General features: G+C 44.2%; 1 protein-coding gene across 1 annotated transcript in view; it reads right to left on the bottom strand.

Moving 5' to 3' along the window:
• Positions 1–20281, bottom strand: part of SAMD11 (sterile alpha motif domain containing 11) — a 130465-nt gene that overhangs the window by 80263 nt on the left and 29921 nt on the right. Inside the window, exon 2 of the mRNA XM_026074004.1 lies at positions 6047–6225. Coding sequence (XP_025929789.1) covers positions 6047–6225 — 179 coding nt within the window. The remainder of the gene's footprint in view (positions 1–6046; positions 6226–20281) is intronic.

The raw sequence follows: 20281 nt of genomic DNA, 5'->3' as shown, positions 1-20281 counted from the left end.
CTCTGAATAACAAGCAGGTGCATGTGACAGATATAATGGGGGCGCAGTGGGGACTTGGGTTTGATCTTCAATCAATTAGAGAGTCAAAGAGCAGCAGCCTTATGGGATGTTAGAAATAGCTTTCCACTTAGAGAGGCAGGCAATGGAAAGGCTGACAGCCGCTAGCCATTAAGCCTTAGTGGAGGTCCGTAATTTCTATTAGAAAATGGACACTGAGTAAGAAAGCTGTGAAGCCAGTCTGTGGGGTGAGGGATGCTGGGGGGCGCAGGAGAGCAACCTGCCCCTGTCTGGACTCTCTATTCGTGCTCTGGTTGCACATGGCTGTATGAACAGGGGCAAGACGACAGCGCTCTACCATTCCTTGAATAAGCACCTTCATTTCCAGTGCTCCCCTCCAGTTCGGAAAAAACACTAATCCCATGCCAGGTGCTAGGTCCTCGGTCACATTGCTGCCCCAGGCAGAGGAGATTCCTGAGGGTGGGAGGACATAAAAAAAAAAAAGGAGGAAAGACTTAAGAGCAATATGAGGTTGTCCAGAAATCTGCTCATCAGTGCACAGACACTGTTATAGGACGACTTTTCTTATCATCATATTTATCCCCAAAATGACTTTGATTCCAGAGCAATAYTTGGCAAAGAATCCAGCCCCTTGTGTGCTATCATTGTACAATCTGCTCCTACTTTTGCTCCTAATCCTCTTTTTTTAATAAAAGAATTTCAAATGCATTTTCACTACACAGGTCCATTTGCACCTATCCTGCCCATTACTCAGTCCAGTGAACATGTTTACATGATATTCCATAAGGGTTCCTTCAGAGCCTTTATGGTTGCTCAAGTCAGAAACTTTCACCATTTTTAACAGGTGCTTAAGTATTATTGCCTCTTATTATTAGCCATGTCATCCCAATTTGCTGGGGAGTTAGCCAAAGCTATGTTTCAGTGAGCAGTTCCCAACCTATCACGTCAAATCTCAGATGCTATCATTATGTTTCTCCTCTTCTCTTTCCCTTTGCTCCCAAACTAATGAAAAAGGCCAGTCTTTAAAATAGGAATTAAATTCATGCACCCACAAGACAATGCTGGGCTAAAATCCAACACAGTATGAGGATCTTACTGTTAAAGATGAACCTTATTCTCTGGCTACACTAAGTTTCCTCTGTTTGGAGATTCTTGGGATAACATAATGGAACTCCTTAAAGGCAGTTTCAACCCCAATGTGAAAAAGCTCGCAGGCTTTTGCGAGGTAATGAGTCTCTCAATATCATTGGTTGGAATTTTCCAATGAGTCCAACAAAGTTACACTCCCCAAACTATTGCAGTGCAATGGAATCTGCAGCCTCAAACTCCTTCTGCATTACTTTACTTTGTGTCTAGGATAAACCAGAGAGGGGTAATCAGAAAGCAAACTGGTATACATTTTAGCTGAGCTTGCTGGGGAGAGGCAGCTTAGTCAATAGTCTGCCAGAAATGAAAAGGGCTTCATGAAGCCAAACTTCCTAATTTTACAGAATCACAGAACGATTGAGGCTGGAAGGGACCTCTGGAAATCATCTAGTCTAACAGCCCTGCTCAAGCAGGGTCACCTAGAGCCAGTTTCCCAGGACTCTGCCCACATGGCTTTTGAATATCTCTAAGGATGGAGACTCCACAACTTCTCTGGACAACCTGTTCCAGTGCTCAGTCACCCTCACAGTAAAAAAGTTTTTCCTTATGTTCAGGCAGAACTTCCTGTGCTTCAGTTTGTGCCTGTTGTCTCTAGTCCTATCACTGGACACCACTGAAAAGAGTCTGGTCCTGTCCTCTTTACACCCTCACTTCAGATATTTAAACACATTGATAAGATCCCCCACAAGCCTTCTCTTCTCCAAGCTATGCAGTTCCAGCCCTCAGCCTTTCCTTATATGAGAGATGCTCCAGTCCCTTAATCATCTCAGTAGCCTTTTGCTAGACTTGCTCCAGTAGCTCCTTATCTCTGTTATACTGGGGAGCCCAGAACTAGACACAGTACTCCAGGTATGGCCTCACCAGGGCTGAATAGAGGGGCAGGATCACCTCCCTCGACCTGCTGGCAATGCTCTTCCTAATACAGCCCTGGATACCACTAGCCTTCTTCGTCACAAGGGCACATGGTTGGTTGATGGTCAACCTCCTGTCCACCAGGACTCCCAGGTCCTTCTCCACAGAGCTGCTTTCCAGCAGGTCAGCCCCCAACCTGTACTGGTGCATGGCTTTTTTTCTCCCCAGGTGCAGGACTCTGCACTTCCCTTCAGTGAACTTCAGGAGGTTCCTCTCTGCCCACCTCTCCAGCCTGCGGAGGTCCCTCTGAATGGCAGCACAGCCCTCTCATCTACCAGCTTCTCCTCCCAGTTTTGTATCACAGAAACACAGAATCGCTGAGGTTGGAAGGGACCTCAAGTATCATCAGCAAACTAGCTGAGGGTGCACTCTCTCCCTTCATCCAAGTCACTGATGAATAAGTTGAACAGGACTGGGCCCAGTTTTGACTCCTGGGGTACACTGCTAGCTACAGGCCTCCAACTAGACTATGTGTCCCTGATCACAATTTAATCAATCAGTCATTTTAAGCCTGTTTACATAGTTTTGGTACCAGTTCAACTATGCCAGTATCATTTTCACTAAAATAATTATACAGGTGAAAGCCCTACAAGTGACCTAGTTACATCAGTACAGAAATGCCCTATAGTGACATTATCATACAAAAATGCCCTATACTGATACTATTCTTTTCCCTATATAGGAAAGATTATCTTTATAGCCAGACAAGCATCCTCACCAGGAACCAGTAAAACTTTAATCTAACCATAGCAATTAAGGCAATGCAACTGTTGCACGTAGACAAGGTTGTAAAAGAGTAAGCTTTTCAGGAACCAGAGATCTGATCAAAAGAAAAAGGGTTTTTCTCTGCAGCACTGTCCCAGTAATCTTCAGAGCTTCTCCCCTGAGCACTTACAGGCTGGGTATCCAGCAACAGTATCAAGCTCAGCAGATGCCACTGGCTATATGAGACAAGATTTTAAGCCCCTGTCTTCCAGACGGGGCATAACACAAAGGCTATTTAGCACACTCTGCAAAGCAGGCTAAAGAGGACTCAAGGGGTCTCACTACAAGATGAGAAACACTCACCTTTAAGCCTGAGTAACCCGGATCTCAAAGCAGATGAGCCAAGCTCATTCTAGTGCAAGGCTTGGTTTCCTTGACTTAATTACACATGTGCAAGACAGCAAAGTAAGCACAGTTTTAGAAGGACTTGGCTGTGAAATAAGATGGCATTCAATGAAATGAACTAACTTCAGAGGTAGTAGCAGGCTCTCTGTTCCTCTCCGGAACTGTGAGAGCATCATGAGGCAGGTTTTCTCTGCCTCAGATCTCTTCTGAAGGCCATCACCATGGGCAGTTGCCTAAGATCGCAGATGAAATCAGTGGCAAAAGCTAGTTTGAGAGACTAGCCAAGAAACTAAGCTTCCAGCTCCTGTCCTAATCCCTAGAGCCTTTTCTTTAGTAACACCCAGACCTCAAAGCAGCAGTAAGCATGCCCTTGTGCCAATGATAGAAGGAAACAGTTCATATAAAGAAAATTGGGAACAGGAAAAAAAGAAAAGGCAAACATTTTCAAAAAAACTAGTGCGCCTGTTTGCAATGGCAAGTGCCCGCAGGTGTGCACAATGGCCATCCAGGGGTACAGGAGAACAACACGGGTTTGCTCAGACCCTGACCTTGTTTTCCTACTATCACAGTTTAACCTATTTCTTCCTCTCAGTGGGAGGCAATAAAACCTCAGCCCAATCCATCATCACTCAGGGAGGATACAACAGGTGAATTAAAACCAGAAAGCAGATGGGGCACTGCCTCTGCCGGGCCCCAGCTGTCATGTCTGCGAGCCGTCTAGCCTTTATGATGCTGCTGCTGCCGTCTCCGGAGCCAGCCTCATCGCACCGTCCGCCCCAGTCCCCCGGCCACTAATGACAGCGAGAGCAGAGCCAGAGCCTGTTCCCTCCGGCAGGGCTGCACCAGAGTGGCATCAGGTTGCTCATTGCTCTTGAACAGGGAGTAATGGCCTGGTCATCCCCCCTCTTTGGGGCAGGAAGGTGACGATTTTTGGGGACAATGTGTTTGCAATGCTTGGAAATGCTGAGGGATTTGAGCAGTAGACGTTTCCTGTCAGGAAAGCGAGCACTGAAGTTACGTGCTCTCTTTTTTTCCTGCTATTACCGCACTCATCAGCATGGTGCCTGATCCGTTTGCCTCAGGTGCTCTAGCTCTTCCCCATACGCTGTATCAGAGCTCCCAGGAAAATGAAATGGAGAACAACTCTACAAAAGCAGTGAGACCCTAACCTACCTGGTAAGAATCACGCACTCCTCTAAGGAATCAAGACCACATTTAAGCAAGAGACCTTCAGACAAACTGATTGAAAAGTAGTGAAGAGCACAGAAATGATGAGCTGGGGGACCATGGGCTAGTAACTATTAAGGGTTTTCTTCTCCATTTTCTAATAAAAAAAAGGCAAAGTAATTACAATAATTAAAGATTTAAGATAAGAGCACTTTATATTTTGGGGGCCCAGCGTATCAATTAAATATTTATTATGTTGTTCTCACTCCTAATGAGAAAATCTAGCACTATAATTTTACAGAATTAAAAGCATAATTAAAGGGGGCAGGAGAAGGAGGGCAGCTTTCCAGGACTGGTTAGGAGGGTTCCCTCCCCTCTGTGGCTCCTGTGTGCACGCACAGTGCGGACACACTCCCCAAACACCTTTTTACTCCCAAGGGAAAGCTCATGAACACGGCCATCGGACAGCTGCAGTGATAAAGCCAGACTTTACAGGCGGGTTTCACCTGAAGAGCTGACTACTATTTTGTCTCCCTACTTTCAAGCTCTCAGTTGCTAAATGTACTAGCATCTGCTGAAGGCAAGAGGGAAATAGCTTATCTACTCTGGAGCAAGAAACACATAAAACATAAGAAAAGCAATTACATGCCTTCAGTTTCCACTCCTCTGTTTTTATAGGGCTTGTCTTAGAATCTGAGTGATTTTATGCATTAGAGAAAGATGACAATCAAGGTGAGTTGCCATGATATGCATGAGAGGCTGAGACACAGCACCTTTAGGTATTTATTTTCCAGTAGTTATAGGTCTTATAAACATCATATATCTTCAGAGGGATGAGAAAACACCAAATTTTGCAGGCAAATATTACAGGCACTGAGACCTTACAACAGGAGTCCAAGTGACAGTTACCAGAATGTAACTCAAGACAATTCCTTCTCCTCCTCCTTTAACCCTGCAGGAGTTCCAGGAAGAATGAATATGGTACTGAGAAAGACGTGCTCAGAATACGTAAGTACTGAGGTAACCCCCAATATTTGTGTGAATTTTTTGCCTACTGCAACTCCATTACAACTACTTTTACACTGCAGAGGCACTCTCAGGGAGCCAAGTCTGGTCTCACTTGTTCTATGAGACATGGCTCTGGTATTTGACACTTACAATCAAGAACATATAACACCCACCATTGCTGCCGCCTCCTTTCAAAACTTTGTTCACCAGCATTAAATTATCCAGTTTCTATTCCATCAGAATTTGGGGACAAACGAGAGCAAAAGGAAGGACCTTTGACCCATACACTTCAGTGTGTTTTCAACCGGCTGCGTAAAAGGCCCCAAAACAACTTCTTGGTCATGCCATTCATTGGCCTCACCAGGCACAAAGATACAGAACACTGGACAGAGGGTGAAATGAAATTTGCAGTCTGCAAATCTAGATAAACTCTCATGCAAATGCAAGGCCCATGGCACAAGGCCCCATAGAGCTCTGCTCACCCCAAACAGGAGCGAGTAAGCACAAGAGAGGACCCAAGCACTCTTCTTGAATTATAATGGGACACTCGCACTTAATTTCTGACCCTGGAGGTAACTCTATTTCAGCGGCCCAGGCAGTACTGGCCCACAGGGGCTGGTCACCTGCTGCCCAGCATTCTCTGTCTTTGTTCTCACAACGCAAGCGCTTCCTGCCAGGAAAGTACCTTCTTTTCATGATACTGATATGGAGATCCTCCTCCTGCTTCACTTCAGGGTGTTGACCATTGCCCTTGTCACTCTCTTCGCTGTCATCACTATGCGAGAAAATAGAGGTCAGCTCTTTCTTCGGGATCCTGGTGGGAGGCAGGGGGATTGTCCTCTTCTCTGCCAGGCGACCCCGGTTCTGGAACAGGGAGGAATTATTTGGAAGGGAAAAGGGCAAGATAGAAAGAGAAGAAAAGAAGAATTTGGTTAGGCGATCCAAAACCAAGAAGGTCCTCTCAAATGCCTGCCCTGAGAAGACAATGCTGTTAGTCACTGCAGATTTCAACCAGATATGTTGGTTGAGCAAAATCAATGTTCCCTTTGCAAGAGTCTTTTCAGCAGAGCCATATCTGCACCTAGTTCTTGCAGTTCTAACATTCAAGTCACACATTTCCAGCTTCTGCCCACCTCCTTACTCCTGGTTTGGGTCTCATCCACGCCAACAGGCGCCAACTTCTTTCTCCGGGATATTTATTACCAAGTGTTGTACATAAACATAGCAGAATAGGTGAAATTCAATCTTTGGCAGTATCTCCGTGAAGACCTGACCCAGATAATCTAGAACACTCTTGACTGCAAAGGGGAAACTGTCTATGTGAGCCAGTAGCAGGTTTATCTCCAGTACCAGCAAAAAGTCCAAATCAATTTAAACTTGAATTACTGAAGCTACTTTTTACTGTCCGTTTGCTCGTTCAGATGAATCTGGCATGTTTCACCTTGTGCAAACTTTCCCTAGGTGGTCCTGGCAGTGTACTTCCCTCAATAACCCACTTCTGACAAGACATAAACAAACAGGAGGAAAATCCTCAGGGGCAAAAGCTACTTTTTCACCATGTGCGTATTTGTGTACGGAACCTAGCACAACATGGCCCTGGTCCCAACCTCCAATCTTCTGGAAGTAATGGAAATGTATTATAGATTACTCTGTCCCTGCACCTTCTGTACCTGATCCACAAGACAGGACTCTAGTGCAGTCTGAACTAGACAGCCTTGGGTTTTTTTAGTTTTTACTGTGATAGAACATGTTCCTAGCACTTGGGGTGTTTAGCTTAATCTGTGATTGACCAAGATAGAAAGTCATAATATGAGCACTTGCAGTGGAAAACATACATTAGAAACTCAGAGAAAGAGACTGCTATGTCACTGCCCTGCAGAATTTAAAGTTTTAGCAAACAAAAGCATGAAACTGGAAAGGGAACCATAGTGAGGGGAAGTGAAGCACACAGCTTTATGCACCCTTTAGCTTATGCAGCTTTACACAGATATGTACACATATTTTCTTCAATAGGACAAGTCACAGAAAAGAAACATGTTTTTAGCAAAGACTGGAAGAAAAAGGAAAAAAGTGTAACATTTAACTAATAACAGTTTCTCGGAAACAGCAACTCCAGCTTTCCAAATAAACCTGGCAATCTAAAAATGCTTTGGGAAAGCCAGTCAGACACTCTGCAGGGGAGAACTGAGCAATACTAAGTGATAGAAGAACCCATGTTTTTTTAATTAAACAAATTAAGAACTTTCCACAAAGACAAAATGAAAACTTCTTGTTTACCTCTGTCGATAAATTTCCAGTTGTGGTCATTAAGGGGAGCCCTAATCGTTGTGATAATTAGCTAAATCCATCTGGAAGGCATCACCCCAAGGAGGCACATTAGCTTTCCCATTCTGGTGCATTTCCAAGCCAAGAACACAGCTGCCTGTGAACAGCAGACACCCAGGGAGAGAAGAGCAATGGGCCAAACTGGCCTAAAAATGAGAAAACTCATGTATGCAAGGAAAAAGATACTCTCTGAGCAGAACATGTTGTTCATGAGGTTTAATGCACATTGTTCTTGAGAGATGTGAAGAAGAAAGTGCATCCTTGGTACGACAGCAACAAGGTGAACACTTCTACGACTCTGAATATCTCAAGCACAGAACCTGGGAAAGCAACAGGCTTTGTACTGAGTCCCAACACCCCGACTCAGATATAAGAGAACAACCTTACTGGGAATATTGCTAGAGATGCTCAGAGACCCACCTGCACAAGAGGAACTCCTAGAGCATGAGAGGTCAACTACATCTATGTTACAGACAGTGACTGCTTTCCCTCACAGGGCTCCCTTCCACACTAGTAGAGATCAACTCACATGGCCCTTTGCAAAGGGGTTTCTCACTGTCTACAGCCTGGAGAACATGTGATATGAATTGTGTGTCTCCCACCCCTAAATACTTTTGCATGCTAGGTGCATTTCCATCCCGGCCCCCTTTCCTGCTCCATTGCATAGACAGAACGTGCACAGAACTCACCCTCTAGCCAAAGCCATCTTTGTAACTCTGGCTCGCACAGTGTCAAAAGGAGATTGTGAGGAGAAAGAGGGCTTAAAGGGAAAGGGCAGGGGGCCAGGGGGAAGGGAAAGGCAAGGAGGAGGGGGCAGCATTTGCACCAGATTTCCCTCATGCTGAAAAGACAGGACTTGATATCAGCATGGCCTTTATCATCCCAAAGCTTTATATATTTTTCTGAAGTTGCAATTTATCGTAACAATTAAGGGGGGAGGGGAGGGAGGGTGTGCCAATTTCCGCTGCAAAATAATTGCAATTTGCTTTCTGCTGTGATTTCACAGGCTAAAGAGAACAGTGTTGATCAGATAATAAAAATCATTTTATGGCCATTATGGTACCTTCGAGCAGTTACCAAGTCTCAGTGACCGCCCAGGGACTCATCAGCCCTAACAAGGTTGAGAGTGCAACAAAAAGCACTAAAGCACTAAACCCAGAGAAACGGCCCAACAGACGAGGAACACAGTGAGTGGTCCCAGTACAACAGGTTCCCCCTTTCCCCTGACCCTCAGAATCCTTATTCGTTGCACTCCTATAAGCCGTAACATTTCACTCAAACCTGCTGAGCATGCTGTGGTGACTCCAGAAGGGATAGAGTCCTCATGCCAAAAAGGAAGCACTCTGGTACTGCCAGCTTCACAGATGCAGATATACATATACATACAGATGCATGTATTTAGCTCTGTAGTTATCTACCTAACACACATACAGCTTCTTCTCTTAAAGACAAGCGAATGAACATGAACGGAAAGGAGAATCTGCCCCTACAGTAAGCTCCAGTCAGAGATGACCTTATCACTTTTGTTCTGATGAGGGGCTGAACACAGACACCACTGGAAACTGTGCCACAGTGGCTCCAGTGCCCTTACGAACAGCTGCATTCCAACATGAGGAATGCATTTTTCAAAGTTGTATTTACTTTGTACTATTTTTGCCACTAGGTTTGGGGCAATTTTTTTTTTTTTTTAAATGTTTCTCCCTTCCCAGAAAATTAAAATAGACCAAACCAATCAATTTTGCCTTTTATGTTCATCTATAGTCAGGTTTGAATCAATTGTACTTTCTTAATCTGTTTAGGGACATCCACCAATAGATACACATTACTTTTAAATTAAGCACAAAGGTAGCTAGAAGCCTGGACCAGAACCTGCAACAATCAATTGTGTTTCCATTGACTGGAAAGCGCACTAGCCCTAGCTGGAAATAAAAACCACTCATTTGTGAGAAGCAGTCCACCAAAGAATTATTCCTATGACTCTGGCTTTTGCTAAGATCCTTTGCCAGTTGTACAGACAGATTACAGAACAGGGATGAACCTGCATAGGTGAACAGTATATTGAGGTACCTGCAGTCACTCCGGTTCAGAGTTATTAAATACCACTTGGCACACAGTGGCAGGCATAGTTCACGTATGCACTTAGCAGAGCAGTGCCATGTGCACGAATATACCAGGAGACTGCAGTGGTGTTGCTATATATGGGGGGATACATTAGGATTTACAGATATTTGATGTAAGCCACATCACCCCACATTAAAAAAGCTTGAATTTGTGTGACAGTGTCAGTACAGAGCGATCTCATACATTAATGGGATGTTGATGTTGAGCTATGAACACTTTAAGAGAATTTGAATATTTTCAAAGGATAACCGTGCCTCCCCCCAATGTGTTGATATTCATTGGGATGTCTGATGCTTGGGAAAACAACCCTATCCATATCCTTTAAAAGGCTGGACTGGTTTTTACTTACAGCCCCCAAAACCTCAGTACCAAAAGTGCCGAGTACCACCTGCTACATCTGCAAACATGCCGGTGCCCCCAAGGAAGAGTGCTGTACCTCGCAGAAGTGCACTTCACTTCAAAACCCCATGCCTCTCCGTGTTACTGCACTTTCACCCTATCTGCACGCACAGCAAAACCAGCTCACATCACAGACATGAGGACAAAGTGGAAGTCTTGTCTACATATGAATTATTCTGAGGTAGTTCCTCAGGAGGAATTTTCCCAGATCATCCCAAGACCAGGCAGACAATTGATGTGTTTATACATATGCATCACAGAGTCAAGGGTACCAAGTGCAGGAACAAGTAATACCTGCCTGGGTAAGGATTTGATGGTTCATACAGTAAATGAGAATCACAATCAAGTCACCCAAGAGTGAAAGGCTTTTACATATCCATAGAGCTGTGGTAGCCACTCTTGCAGTGTGTTCACTACAACATATTTAGTCTGTCTTTGGAAAGGGTAGTTTTCTTCAGGCTTAGCCCACTGAAATGACTCGGGTCTGGTCAGTGTGAGAGCTGGCACGAGGCTGGGGTCCTGGTGAGGCCACGTCTGGAGTACTGTGTCCAATTCTGGGCTCCCCAGTACCAGAGAGATGTGGCACTACTGGAGCGAGTCCAGCAAAGGGCTACAAAGATGATTAGGGGACTGGAACATCTCTCTTATGAGGAAAGACTGAGGGAGCTGGGCCTCTAGCTTGGAGAAGAGAAGGCTGAGAGGAGATCTTATCAATGTGTACAAGTATCTGAAGGGAGGGTGTCAAGAGGATGGGACCAGACTCTTTTCAGTGGTGCCCAGCAACAGGACACGAGGCAACGGGCACAAACTGAAACACAGACAATTCCATCTGAACATGAGAAAAAACTTTTTCACTGTGAGGGTGACAGAGCGCTGGAACAGGTTTCCCAGAGAGGTTGTGGAGTCTCCTTCTCTGGAGATATTCAAAACCCGCCTGGACATGATCCTGTGCAACGTGCTTTAGGTGACCCTGCTTGAGCAGGGGGGTTGGACTAGATGATCTCCAGAGGTCCCTTCCGACCTCAACCATTCTGTGATTCTGTGATTCTGTGATTCTGAAGACAAGTGGAAATAAAACAGAACAAAGTACCTTTATTTGAGAAAAAGAAAAAAAAAAAAAGGTGGAGGAACACACCCAAAGAAGAATTATTCAAGAGTAGCTAGTGCTCTTTACATGCACAGCCAACATTAATCCAAGTCAACTGTCAGGTAGAGACAAGCCAACAAATCAACAGATGACATCAGGGATGATCTGTCTCCAAACCCAAGAGCAACACCTGAGTATCAACCAGTTATTTCCAGTGTACACACATCCTGGCATACATAATGGTATCCTGTCATACTCCGTATCGCCTCTTTTAAGTGTGTCCTTTTAGGAACACATTCTCCAGCAGGTCATGCCTGAAGTGCACCATGGGCAACACAGTGCACAGTTTTCAGCACTGGAGGAGAGGCTAACAGTCTAACTTAATCAAGAAAAATATTGATTGAACTAAAAGGCATCCCCAAGCACAGCTGAGCCTGAAACTATTTCACACTTGCAACTTGCTACTGGGATCATTTTGTCCACCCCTTACAATCCCAAAAGCAAAAGAACTGAAAATCAGTAAAAATATGTGAAGGAAAATATGATCTTTTTAACTCATGAGACTCACCACCACAAGATATAATTGGTATTTTAAGCATGGTGTGTCCTGCCCTGGATCTTGTCAACTTAACCCCTTTTAATGATCCCCTAGTGAACTATCAGTTATTAATGTAAATTTAAGGGCTCACTGGGGACCTCCCAAAATTAAAAAGCAAGGCATTACATTTGCCAAAATCTCTCTTTTCCCAGCCAGTCTGCCTTACAAATACACTGTGATTAACCACCACACACTGTGAAAAACTACCAACCTCTCAGGAACAGGGAAGTGAGGAAAAGGAGAGAAACTTTCAGCAGTTACAAAAAAACTCCAGTAATCAAGACAGAATTTAACTAAAAACTCAGAGCCTTTCAGCATTACTTAGAACCTCTTTCATAACTGATGGGTAACCACTAAACACGACCCTCAGCTACGCACCCACCACGCAGCAGTAGACAGCGGATCGAGAGCCACCTGCTACCCGGGAGCCTGGCATCTTGGGACTCCAGCTCCCCCCAACAAGCAACTCCACAACCTCCATTTCCACATACATGGAGAAAAGGCAGATGATGTGCTCTGTCATTTGTCTTGCTTAAACTATTAGGTCTGTTTTGGCCAACGGGTCAAAAGGAGCCCTCTCCATAGCCACAGAGAGGACAGCTGTTCATACAGGCGCGGTTACCCCAGTAAAAAGCTAACACACCAGCAGGGACAAATATGTCCTATAGCTCGGTCCAGCAAAGCCAGGTTGCCCCCTGCCAGCTCCCTGCCCCACGGAGCGCAAACAGCAGGGGGGCGCAATGGACAGATCACCCCCCGAGAGCAAGGGGAACGGACCCACGCTAAGGACTCGTCCTGGACACGTCCGTCCGTGGGTTAAATACCAGCCAGCCAACCAAGCTTCTGCTGCAGAGAGTTTTGGGGCACGTGCTGCCCCCTACCCCACACCTCACCCTCCTGCAACCCCCTCTGCGGCTGAGAGGAGTCAAAGATGCTTGCTTCCAGGACAAACACTGTCAGCCCAGAGGAAATCCCTGCAGAGCTTGCACCCTCCTTTCATAACCGAAGGATTCCCCGCCTCGGATGTAGGATGGGAGATGGAGAACAGGGTATCATTTTTCTTCACTTTAATTAGTGCAACTAGAAAATAAAACATTTCTGCAGTTCTCCGAAGTTTTTGCACGGGTGGGTGTTAGGAGCACAGCAGAACTGCCTCATATATTATGACTCTCTTTCCTTCCTTTTATACATTATTAAAGATTAATTTTGTGGGTTATGATACCAACTAACGAAACACAGCTGGAGTTCGAGGCAATAACCCTCTATTCCCCAAACACATCTAGCTACCTACCCAGCTGTTCCTGCGTCAGCCCAGCCCTCAGTCACTTACCACTTCACCCTCCTAGGGTCTTTTGACACATTAATTGCTTTCATTGCCTCTCTTAAAGTATTGTCTGGGTTGGAGGTTTTGTTTTCAAAAATCACAGGCAGGCATATTTTCTTTCCCCAGGAAATATCAGATGGGTACCAACACACAATTTAAAGTTACAGATTAGCCAAACCTAGGGATGCAACTGCAAGTACAAAATGCAACAACCAGGGAACAGCGGTAGGTTACCTGAGCGCCGAAAGCCTGGTCATTCTGTCATGAAAGCAAGGGACCAAGATGGAAAGGAAAACAGTGGTGATATTTCTTCCCTTCCAAAAAGCAGGAAAAAATTCCGCTCTGTGTGGTTAAGCGAGGTCAGTAAAGTTACAAAATGAAATCTTACTACCCCCACCCATCCATCCCCCTCATAGCTCTCCCCTGGAGCCATGTTCTCCTAGCCAAGAATACCAAAAACCAAGCTGTTGCATAAGAGCCCTGGGAGAGCTCACAGATGGAATGACGGGCGGAGAGCACAAGACTTGGGGGAGAGAAGGGAAGGGAGGGTTAGGAAAGGTTTCCTGCCCTGGGAGCTACTGCAACAAGGTCAAAACAGCTGAACGCCCTGTTGTGACATTCAAAGTCAGCCAGAAAAGGAAAGATTCCTCGCAGAGAGAGTCCCTAGTGAGCATTTAATTGATCCCAGCAATGGAAAGGCCTCTGCTATGAGAGCTGCAAGGCAAAAAGCTCAATGAAAAAAAAAAAAAAAACAAAAAAAACAAAGCTTTTGCCAGTCCACATTAACTGCCAGCCAAACTCTGGACACCTGATCCCATTGGGAATTAACCCAAGAAGATGAGCAGGTGCAGTCCCTACTGACACTGCTTCTTCAGCATCCAAATCAGTACCAGAGAAATGCACAAAAATGCAAATGCACAAAGAGTTTGCACACTGATAAAAATATCAAAGCTGTCTGCAAGATGATTCACGTGCCCATGATTCAACCCTCCTCAAAAATAATTTATATGGGATAAAAAAATGCAAAAGCAACATCATATGCTTCTTTCTGTATACATAGATCTGGGAAATACACGGAACAGACAGAGAATGCTTGGGGAGGTAAAGAGGGGAGGTTTGTGCATTGCCAATGCTGGGAGCTGAAGAACGCTAAATCTATTCCATATGTGAAGGAAATCCTCAAGTCCAGACAGCATTTTCTCTCTCTTTTTATTAATAATAAAGATATGGAAAAGGAAAGGGGGAGGATCTGAGAGCTTGGAATCTTTCTTTTTTTCCTTTTCCTTTTCTTTTTCTAACAATAAACCTAGATAAATGTCTTCAATTAGGAAAAATACACTGCAGTGGCACCTATACACCTGCTTGTATGATAAATGACAGAGTTTACATTTAACTTCATCTGTGACTAGCGTAAAAACCTAAGAAAGGGCCAGTTCCCTTATAAGATAACCCTCCGCTCTCCCCTGGGCCTTCATTGGACGTTCTAGGCCCATGTTCTACCAGCCCAACTGTTTCAATAGCAAATCTGGTCCTGCAGCAGCTCTGCTACCCTGCGCTTACATGAAAACTGAGGTTACAGACAGAACAGGCTGTCCATCCTCTCATCCTATCGCCTGCTCCAGTCTTCAGTAATGAATAAATGAATAAAACAACAGGCAGCATCTTTCCACTGCATCCATTTTTCTGCCTTCATGTCAGCTGCAGTCCAGCTCTTAACCTGATGGCAAATAGGTTTATTATTTATCTGTTTCCAGTGGCACCAGTGTTACAGTGGAAGTTGTTCCAGCACAGAAGGACAGATGGCCTTTATCCCACAGACGCCCTGCGCGTCATCAGCAGAGCCCCAAAGAACAGAGGGCGCAGAGGGAACAGACAGCAACAGTCACGCAAAAAATTAAGRCAGTACAGACCACAAAGGCTCTTCCAGCTTTTGAGAACTGTGTCACATTCTTTATCTGGGCCCCATGAAAATGGTTTAGAAGTTCCAGTTATGATTAGAAGCAAGTGGAGGAAGCAATTCTGCATAGCCAGACAGGTCTAAGAGCTGTAGCCAGGGGGGAAACRGATTCTGGGAATAACTTTACCCCAGCAGACCCTCTTATGCCTACACCTGATGTTACTTCATTAACAGTCCTGAGTTGTCATCAATTCTTCATTTACTGGAAAGAGGTTAATTGCCTCTATATTCTGCCTTATGGCCCAGTCATAAGCAACTTCTCCCTCTCCTGTTTCCCATTTCACAATCTATGAATATGAAGAGGACCAGCATCCAGACCAGCCTTAGTTTTCACCCTTTCTGATGAATAATAAAATGGCAGAAACATTCAAATGAAAAAAGGCATGTGAAAACCATGATTCTACCTCCACCTTGCCCACAACTTATTGCATAGTCATGGGCAAGTCACAACATCTCTCTGTGCCCCTGTCTTCCTTCCTACAAGACAGAGGTGTCACTTACTCACTTTGATAAAGAGCACTGACATTTGCAGGCAGAAGGCATTAAATAATGACAAATACATTCCACTGAGTTTATTCTTCCTCTCATTTTCACTATTCCTAGACCACCATTTTCAGTGCAATATTTACACTGTTCAGCAGCCAAAATGACAAGTAATCGCTAAGCCATCATTCCCAAACAGCCAGAGAGTACCCTGCCCAGAAAGTCAGCAGAAAAGGGAYACTTGATTCAAAAAGGCACTTTTCAATTTGGAGAAAATACTTCTTTTTACACCATTGTTTATAATAGCCAAAATCCTGTTTTCTTCCTGGAATGTATTTTCATCCGTCATGTGTTCAGGCTGTCTTGCTCATACAGATTTGCTCATGAGCACTGAGCTGCTTCATTTGAGGCTTTGGATAGCAYTGACTTTGGGAGCTTTTGACTTTTGCCACTGTCCCTTTAAGATTATATAGAAACAAACAAACGCAATGAAAGAGTTAGGAAAGGGAAACTATACGTTCTCATAAGGCTTGATACAGGGCCAACCAGTGATTTCTGTGTTCTGCAATACCTGATTGAGCAAAAGGATCTCCAAGGACATTTATGGCAGACTTTTACGGAGCATCAGAGTAAGTCTCATCTGGTGCAGTTAGGGCTTGCTGCAGGGCAGACTCTGAGGTCCTTCTGTGCACTGAATGTTTTTCCAGATCCTTGCTGCTGCTTCTTTGGAAACTTCTTTGGAAGAGGTGCAGAATGAGTGTCTAGACATCACCTGCTGCCCTAACAACTGAATATTTCCTCCTCCACATACGAATGGCTCAGCACAAACCTGAGAGCTGTCACCACTGCATCGATGTACCTGCAAGGGGATCCTGAACTGGGATTCATTTTCTGCAGTTGCCAAGCCTGGGGAGCCTTGATCTGTAGAAAAAAAAAAAGTGCTCCCTGAGGTTGTTAAGGTTTAGGTCAAAGAGAGGAATACTTTGATCATGGAAGACGAGGACATTTTTGGAAAGACTGTTCAGAGATGACCTAAGGAAGAAAAAACATTTTTTTAAGCTCCCTGAGGGAGACCACAAAAGAAAGGGAACAAGAATCCACACTTGGACTGCGTTTCTACTATTCTGACTCTTCCGACCAATGCTAGACAAACGAAAGATAACAGAGACAGCTATACTTCCTGAAATCACAAAGATCCTGCTTTTGCAAGAGGAAGACACGAAGCCACAAATTGCCCAGAGGTAGAAGGAAAGAAGAGGAAAGATAGCTAAATTGAGGAAAATCTTTAATTCCTAATGCATTCCAGCTGAATGTTTAAAGAGAGCTGTTGAAGAATCAGGCAAAGAAACACCACTCCAAGATACAACACATTTCGGTGTATAGGCCCTTGCAAAAGCAGGACTAACTTCCACTGAGAGGGATTAATTCAGTCTGGTGTTACATTCTGTGAATAATCATGGSTGAGACTACAGACCTGAGCTCACAATCAGCTTGTAGGTACTTTCAATCTATCCCATGGAGGACCCCAACTTTGTCAGTTCTTTTTAAACACTTAAGACTMCCCCAGGGTTCTCTGAACGGCCGTTGGTCACGAAGCACAACAGCCTTGAATCTAGAATGACCCAATCTCGACCTTTCCTGTCTGTTTTTTGCTGGCAAAACAATCATGCCAAAACAACAGGGTCCAGCAACATTAGTGTTCTCACATGCATGCCCAAGAAAAAATGTTGTGTGTCTTGTATGCTCTTCCCCCGCCGATGTCTGGAAGTCTTCTATTTCCCAGCCACTCTAGGAGCCTGGTAAAGTTAATCACAGGGAAATTCCCCACAGTCATTGTTTGGCAAAACACCTATTGGCAGAGTCTGCATCCTTCCAGGGTGCAAGCCCTGTGTGTTTTACCCGCTAATAACTGATTTACTGATATATATAATAACTGATTTGGATATAAGTGGGTTTTATTGTCATCTTCCTCCTACCTGCCCGCAACAACAAACTGGAATCACACACGCCTGCATGTGCCCTTTGTCAACTCAAACAGGCCACAGCAGCCCTTGCGTTGATTTCTAGCAGGATACCTGATATATTGTTGATGTTCGTAAGGTAGAAAAATGCTTTGAAATCACTGCTTTCGGCCTTCACTTCATGCTAGTTTATGCTGCAATGTGTCAATCTCTCAACCATCTGCCTTTGTCAAAGCAAGTGTGTCCCTTCTGGCTCCTTGTCCAGGAAGACTGGCCTCCATTGTCAGTCTCAAACAAGCCACGATCTGTGAAACCCTGATCCAAGAATAGGTCAGTCTAGTCAGGTTCCATCCAGCAATTTAAAGTATTTGCAGTGCAGAGATTGCGCTAAAATTGTCCTCTGTAGTCTAAGAGAAGAGCTTGTAATGGTCCGAGTTAAAGAACTACCATTACATCATTACCTTATAAGATCCCATTACCCACAGGGCATTTAGACAGAGCCAGGCTGCGACTCCAGCAAGTCTAAGGACTTGCATGAAAAAGTCTTCAGCATGAGAGACCTGTATGTGGGAAGAATTTTGAGAATACTGAATGTGAGGAATCTTTCTCCTGAGAGTGGTAAGACACTCCCAAGACACAGATCGAAGAGCTCCCCTTGAGACTAATAATGAACGCAGGAAGGCTAAACATCTGGAAGGCCCTAGAAGGGATGTGCTTTGCGAAATGAGCCTCCTTTGACAACTGAGCATCTAAATAATAAAAAACATGAGATCTCCAAGAATTCATCAAGGCAACAAAAAGCTCAGGGTGCAAATACTCATTCAGATGGCACAGTCCCAGGTTGAMAATTGTGCTTTGCTGCAGCAAATCTGATGAGGCAAACATGTACATGGTGAATTACAATTATTCCTCTTCTGACAGCAAATAGGAGAAGCAAAAGTCCAGTATCACTTCATCTCATGAGATGGAGAAATACTTGATACACTGCCTTCCTTCTGCTAAAATAGCATTTCAGGAGAAAAGTCAAGTGTTACTCAATATCTGTGTGTTTTCTTGGAATCCACTAACAGGACTGCTTGGTCTTTAGAGAGAAACAGGTTTACTGCTTCTAACCTAAATACTTTTTTTGGTGCTCCAGTCTGCACTTAGATGTTCTGGACCTGGAGAAGGGATACTGAAACTTAACTGAGAGAGGACTTCTGCCCTTCAACAGCCTTTATTCAAGATACCTAACTCTCACTTCTCTTCCCTGTGTCTCCAAGAACATAAGAATAGCCAGCCCCAGTACAAATATCTCACTATCTATCTGCTAGAGCTTGGGGAACTATTAAGAGCTATTTCCTCCACTTCTCCAGTGAGCTGCTGTATCATAGGAAATATTTCCAAACACATGGTGTGAGAAAAAAGATAAAATGGCCATGTATCTGACTTTAGACCTAGAACGTAATCCAGCTGTATTACATGATGACTAGGCAGATTGTAGAGGTTTTTTTGCTTCAATTTTTTCACCGTTCAGGGCCGTAAGCACCAGCTGTTTCATACAGAGGTTATCAATTCCAGTACAGACAGTCCAGGCCCATTTTTAGGGTATTTTATCCTTTTTTTTGAGAGGGAAGGGATGTCAAACAGGAAGATTACTCTTAACCACAATTTCCCTGAGTGATCCTAGGCAACTCACTTGACTGTATTGTGCTCAGTTTCCCTGCTATAAGAGGCCACTAGTAACACTTTCTCTCCCTTGTACCTTTTTCTCTATGTTATTTATATTGTAAACTCTTTGGAACAGAGAAGGATGTCTTGAGTCAGAGGCTGCACAAACAGACAACAGGGCTGTAGGTGCTACTATAATGGGAGAAAATATATGTTTTAAAATATATGTTTTAAACCATAAGAAAGTTGCACACAATGGAAGCTGCAGCTCTTCTATCAATAGTAACAACATTATTTTCTGAAGCCTTAAAGAAACAGATGAACAAAATTTGTGAACAGAGGGGAACATTTCCCATTTATTACCTTTGAATGAGTTAGAAAGTCTAAAGGATAATTTGTTAATAGAGTCAGAGCTATGCTCTTCTGGAAAAGCCAGCTGGAATTCCTGGTCTTTGAAGAGAGGTACTCAAGGATAGAAAAATCTATGTGTCCTTTGGAGCTACCTGTTTTCAAAAACTCTTTGGAAGAAGGCTGAAGAGTAGCCTAGTCTTTGTTTTCTGTGCCTGTCCCACATTAAATGACTTTGCCCATTTCAGTCTGAGGATGAAAAGAAGGAAGCAGAGATTAGAAGCCAGGCCCTCAGGCAATTTAAGTCAGTATTAATGAAGTAAAAGTCAATTTACACCAGCTAAGGATCTGGCCAACTGATGCTATAGCCTAAATAAAGACAAAACTCAGACATTTTTCCCTTTCTTCTTTCCTTTCCTGCTTCTCCACTCTGGTGAAGAAACATGGACCCAAAAGGCACAGACACTTTCAGACATTCTCCCTTCCTTTCACACACCTCACTATTGTACCTTTTGGGTAAGAGAAAGACAAGAGAACAAAATAACCATCTGGCATTCCCCTAGGAATTAACGTTTCACTCCAAAGTCTCATTACATCAGGCCCAAGGGAACACAGCCTTTTCCACAGAGGCTGAAATAATTCAACAGGAGGAGGTTCGACTGGAGTT

This window comes from Apteryx rowi, unplaced genomic scaffold, assembly GCF_003343035.1.
Source record: "Apteryx rowi isolate R43461 unplaced genomic scaffold, aptRow1 scaffold_38, whole genome shotgun sequence".
Lineage (NCBI taxonomy): Eukaryota > Metazoa > Chordata > Aves > Apterygiformes > Apterygidae > Apteryx > Apteryx rowi.
Note: the sequence above shows the minus strand (reverse complement) of the source record. Positions and strands in the feature narration are given on the sequence as shown.